Source organism: Rhagoletis zephyria, unplaced genomic scaffold (genome assembly GCF_001687245.7).
Source record: "Rhagoletis zephyria isolate East Lansing unplaced genomic scaffold, Rhagoletis_zephyria_1.1 Rzeph_scaffold_02057, whole genome shotgun sequence".
In the NCBI taxonomy this organism is placed as follows: Eukaryota; Metazoa; Arthropoda; class Insecta; order Diptera; family Tephritidae; genus Rhagoletis; species Rhagoletis zephyria.
This window is the reverse complement of record NW_016159141.1, coordinates 88,204-93,807: the sequence shown is the minus strand read 5'-3', so window position 1 is coordinate 93,807 and position 5,604 is coordinate 88,204. Positions and strand designations below refer to the sequence as shown.

The window sequence follows — 5,604 nt, the reverse complement described above, 5'->3', positions numbered from 1 at the left end:
AATGAGTTTGCAAAAGTGGGCGCGGCACATCCCATAGGAATATTTTATCAGCTATAACTCCGGAACTTTAGGCCACATGAACTTGAAATTAGGTATGCAGACATAACTATGGTAGGTTCTTACAGTAAGGGGGCGCAGTAAGGAGGGGCGCAGTAAGGGGGGTGTAAAAGGGGGGCGCGGCACATCCCATAGACGTGGAAATTTTTATCAGCTATAATTTCACAACCATCAGTCACATGAAACTGAAATAAGGTATGCAGACATATCTTCGGTAGGTCCTTACAGTAGGCTATATATACATGAGTGTGTAAAAAGGGACGTGGCACATCCCATAGGCGTGGAAAATTGTATCAGCTATAACTTCGCAATCATATGTCACGTGAAATTGAAATTTGGTACGCAGACGTATCTATAGTGGGTGCTTATAGTAGGGTATATTTAAGAGAGTTTGTAAAAGGGGGCGCGGCATGTACCATGGACCTAGAATGTTTTATCAGCTATAACTCCGGAACTATAAGTCGCATGAGCTTGAAATTTCGTGCAGTACATAGCATGTATTTAGGCGCCTGGTGTTAGCAGACGCGCCTAAACAGATGAGGGGTATTCTCCAAATCTTGCAAAGCCATTGCATGTTGCACGGATTGCAAGGATTGCATAATTTGCAAACATACAACAACAAAATATATGGGAAACAACATTTCCTATAGATGCAAAATATGCAACGTCTAAACCCATGTATATATTTTGCAAGAAAGCGTAGCAAGGTAAATGCGACTCTGTGCCAGCTGTTTATTGTTATTCATTTTATGGTGATTTTGCAGCGAAAGGTAGATATTTATTAATTTTCTTTTATTTTAGGAATAATATAGCTTTATTTCTCAATTTCAGATTAAAATGGATCAAGATGGTGCACCCCCAACAAAAAAGGCAAGACAGGAACCGAACCATAAATGGACTGAGCGAGAGGTGTTGCTTATAATTGATTTCCTCCACCAGGAGGAAGATTTTGAGGTATGTTCTGATTAATCTTTATAAAAATGTATTATTTACATAGATTAATTGTTGCTTTTATTCTCACAGGCTCCATCGGCTAAGTTTTTTTACAAACGTTTTCTGGAGAAAACGCAGTTAAATGTTACTTGGGAATTAGTACGGTGGAAGGTGCGGCATTTGAAATCTCTTTACAACAAGGCCAACGATTGGCTGTCGGGTACTGGTGCAGGACTATTGCATAAAAGTGATGGCGTAACCATAGAAGGTAAGTAGATGTTATTATAAAGTGTGACTTCGGGACTATACAAAATACAAAACGTCACTTTCATTTCTAAACCGCACCAGATGAAAAGATATAACCGCGGATGCATGTACATACATTTTTGCCTTTACAATCTACTGTGGTATTGAAGTAAAAGAGAGTGATGTTTTTATTCTTAAAGCTTCTAAGTCTCCCAAGCTATTATATTTAAAATGTGAATTAGAAATACTTATGTATTTGTTTTCAGAAAAATTGGCTAAAACGTGCCCACATTTCGATAGGCTAAAGGAAGTGTTTGGTAAGAGGTTCGCAAACATTCAGCCACTTCTAGTGTCCACGGATGTGTCAAGTCCAAGTCCACCACAGCATTCTCCTGCCAGTCCAACTATTGTATCTCCAAGTAGTCCTGAGCTAGTGAACGAAACTGCTGTTGACAATTCAAGTGCCGCACCAGCTACAGCACCAGCTTCTTCCTCCTCGTCTAGCTTTCCTAGGGAAGTGGCACCCCGTACTGCTCCCAAACCGTCCATTAGCCAACTAGCAGCCGTACAAAAAGAAAAAATTGCTTTTGAAAAAAACAAAATGGAATTCGAGCGGGCAAAGTTTGAGAAGGAAAGTGAAATACAAGAAAAGAAAGTTTCAGTAGAAGAAAAAAGACTCGATATTGAAATGAAAAAACTAGAAAGTGAAGACAAGTGGAAAGAGAAAGAGTTAGAATTGAAAAAACTAGAAATAGAAATGAAAGAGAGAATTTCCAGATACGAAATTGATAAGAAGTACAAATAGTTTTCTTTTTTACTTATAAAAAAAAATACACTTGTGGTCAGCTGACTAATGTGTATATTTTTTTTATAAAAGTTTAGCACTTTACCTAACTAGTGCCACGTAATCAGCCAAAAAAAATTATTAAAAATCAACGCGATTTTCTAGCGTCTGGAAATTTGCACTTTAATCTACTAAAATTTAATGAACTACCAAACTGTATACCCAAAATTTTTCTTAAATATCTTAATAAAAAGTTTAAGATTTTCCTGTGCAAATGTTAAAGTTTGTTGAATTTTCATAATTTTGGTACGAAGTTTGAAATTTGGATTTACGTGGCGCTAGTTAGGTAAAGTGCCAAACTTTTTAAAAAAAATATAAACATTAAATAAACAAAAGAAAAATAGTCAAAACTAGTCAAAATATCACTTAACTTAATCAGCTGACCACAAGGGTATATAAAACGACAGAAGTACAAATGAAATAAGAAAAACAAGTTAAAAAATGCGAACTTGATAAGTGCATATAAAGTTCTTTTATTTATAAATATAAAAGTTATGTATGTTCAGCTGCAAACAAGATAATAGTAACAAAAATTAAAATGATGCTGTTGGCAACTTATGTTTATTTATTTATCGTTAATAATTTTCATTTACATAAAACATGGGTCGATATATATATATATCAGAAACAAAATAAATAAAACTTTCAAAGGTTTCACAAAGTTTACAAAAACTAATTAAACTTACAAAAATTCAAAATTTCACCCTCCACGAAAATAATTGTAAAAAATCAACGGTCATTTTTATCGACTTGAAACTTACACTTTATTATTCTAATTTGAATTGGCTACAAGGCTGCTTACTCAAACTGTTTCTAGGAAATCTAACTAAAAAAATTTTAATTTTGATTAATATTTTTTTAAGTTTAATTAGTTTTTGTGAACTTTGTGCAAGCTTTGAGACTTTTATTTATGTTGTTTCTGATATGGATCGACCCATGTTTTATGTAAATGAAGATTATTAACAATAAATAAATAAAAATAAGTTGCCAACAGCGTCATTTTGATTTTTGTTGCTATTAAATTACTTTAATTAAATTAAATTAAATTATATTAATGAAATTAAATTAATTAAACGAATAAACACTTTCTATTATTAAATAAAAAATTGTTTGTTTAATAAATATTTTACATCCTTTTAGGAACGAACCAATCTTAAGGTAGGTTCATAAGAAATGATAAATTTTTAGTATTTTATTAATCGCCTAGCATTAATGCACACAAATAGCTGCGTTTGGATTCTGCTTGACTACTATTTTGACCAATTTCATTCATAGTAAGCTCATCCAGTTCCTCGTCATCTTCAAGTACGTTATACATATAATCTACATCATGAGATGGGGTTCGTAGTATGTTATGCAATATGCAGCAAACAAGGAACCAAGTTGAACAAAAATTATGACTCTTCTCATCTTGAATGCGAACTCGCAGCTCTTTCAGGCTTCCAAAACGCTCCTTAAGGAGCCCAAAACAATGTTCTATCCTCACGCGAAATCTACTATGGCGTAAGTTAAAGGCCTTGCGTCTGGCGTAGTCCAACTGTTGGGAGTTTGATCGATATGGGGTAATGATGGTTTTTAGTAAGGGATAAGCAGAATCTCCTGCTAACCATTGGTCAAAAGAAAAAAAATTATCTTCTTCAGTACAGAGGGTACTAGTACGAAACATGCGAGCATCGTGAACACTTCCATAATGTCCGACTACAACATGTCGAATCTTCAGTTGATGGTCACATACAACTTGCGCTTTGATAGAGTATATCCGACTTTTAGAAAAATAAGTTGTATGGTTTTTCACTGGTGCTTCGGCAAGTTTCAGTTCAGTACCGTCGATGTATCCTATACAATGTGGCATCTCATTATACGTGTTTTTCACTATTTCTTGCCTTTCAGCAGCATCCGGCCAGTAAATATATTTGGACTTGAGTTCCAAGAAAGCTTGAAAGACTCTCTTTGTTATTTTGTAAATAGTTTCACCATCACCAACTCCAAACACTGAAGCTATTTTCCTAATAGCCGCATTTTCGCCAGATGAGCCTAAACGAAATAAAACTATGGCCAGTTGATGATCCACCGAATATTGTCTAACAGAGTGCGATTTGTTAAATTCGATATTGTTTCTAATCAAAGACAGTATAAATGTAAATTGGTCTCTCGTAACTCTAAGCATCTGCTGAAAACGGTATTCGTCTAATTGTGGAAGGATAGTGGTTCTCCATTCCAAACTTTTAGGCACTTGTTGAAAACTTCCCCGATAGTTCGATAAAGTGATTATAAGTTCTTCATTCAAATTTTCCATAATCTCCCAGAAACTAGCTTCATCTAGAAATTTTAAATTAGCAATGAAAGCGAATCGATAGGATAATAAAGTTTAATACAGTAAATATACATATACAAATGTAGGTAAATAACTACCATCCTGAAGCAGAATGTCGAAAGCAGCTTGTTCAATCAGAAAATTTATAATTTTTTGCTTTTCAGAAGTGCGCGGCATTTTTGTGTTCATTAATTGTTTTGTTTTTTGATAGGTAAAAACAATGTCACATATGTAATCAGCTGTTTGACTTGAATGCAACTACAGTTCTGCAATAGGGGTGCTCTCGTACTCTTGCAAATTTTGAATAGTATTTTTGCATTTCGTGCAATACGTGCTACGTGCAACACTTCGAGAATACCCCTATGGTATTTAGATGTGTCTGCTTTAATTTGAAGCTTTTATAGTATTTTATGATTATATTGCAGAGAAAAAAACCTGTAAAAACAGTGCATTATTTTTAATAGAAGATAAAATGGTTTAAAAGGAAGTTATGTCGGGTATCCGGCATGAATTAGTGTTTACGATTGCGTATTGTTTAGCCACCAGCATTTTTTATTAATAGAAAGGGCTTCTATTTTGTTTACGGGGGAGATGTATGTATCAAAACGTTGGTTTTCTCTGTTAAGGACTTTTGACGTAACTGTTTTAACGTTGGCTCTTCTAAATATGTGATAAATAATCGGTATATGGTCCTTATTTTGTATAAAACCGTTCTTATCAAGATAGAGGAATGATTCCGGTGGTGTAAATCCATTTTTAATGGTTGAAAGGAAATATTCATCGCTTTCGTGGTAAGGTGCACGTATTAGAGTGTTATTATCATTGTAAAGACAGCGCATTATGTGTCTCCTAGTTAGATTTATTATATGACAGTCGATTCTGGGTACTTTGGCTGTGTTATACACTTTTGCATTCGTTACATATTTTGTGTAGTTACTTTTTGCTGTCCTATATAAGGAAGTGCATGATCTCAGAATCCTTCTTTCCAGTTTTCTTAGCCTTTCCATGTATGATGGGGACAAGTTATACCAAATAGGACACCCATATGTGAGTATAGGTCTTACTAATGAACGATACATGATAGATTTTAGTCTGCTATGGAGAAATTTCGTCGAGAACATTTTCTTATAAGCATAATATGCTCTAGTTGTTTTCTTTATTTGGTTGTTAATGTGGTGATTGTAGTACAAGAACTTATCTAAGTATATGC

The 5,604-nt window shown here is 34.2% G+C and overlaps 2 protein-coding genes across 4 annotated transcripts; one reads left to right on the top strand and one right to left on the bottom strand.

Moving 5' to 3' along the window:
- The first annotated feature begins 692 nt into the window (after positions 1–692).
- On the top strand, positions 693–2,086 carry LOC108365918 (uncharacterized). Its single transcript, XM_017620142.1, has 4 exons — positions 693–827; positions 889–1,011; positions 1,081–1,258; positions 1,503–2,086. The coding sequence occupies exons 1-4, from the start codon at positions 708–710 to the stop codon at positions 2,039–2,041; spliced, it is 960 nt and encodes a 319-aa protein (XP_017475631.1). The 5' UTR covers positions 693–707; the 3' UTR covers positions 2,042–2,086.
- A 1,071-nt stretch (positions 2,087–3,157) lies between these two features.
- LOC108365917 (uncharacterized) lies at positions 3,158–4,731 on the bottom strand. Of its 3 annotated transcripts, XM_017620141.1 has the most exons (4): positions 4,493–4,731; positions 3,970–4,399; positions 3,912–3,931; positions 3,158–3,424 (listed from the first exon to the last, which is right to left on the bottom strand). In XM_017620141.1, exons 1-4 carry the CDS (start codon positions 4,581–4,583, stop codon positions 3,276–3,278), a joined length of 690 nt encoding a protein of 229 aa, XP_017475630.1. In that variant the 5' UTR covers positions 4,584–4,731; the 3' UTR covers positions 3,158–3,275. The 3 variants fall into 3 exon arrangements, with proteins under 3 accessions (XP_017475630.1, XP_017475629.1, XP_017475627.1); XM_017620140.1 differs by having other exon boundaries at positions 3,158–4,399; positions 4,467–4,731; XM_017620138.1 differs by having other exon boundaries at positions 3,158–4,399.
- Positions 4,732–5,604: the final 873 nt, after the last annotated feature.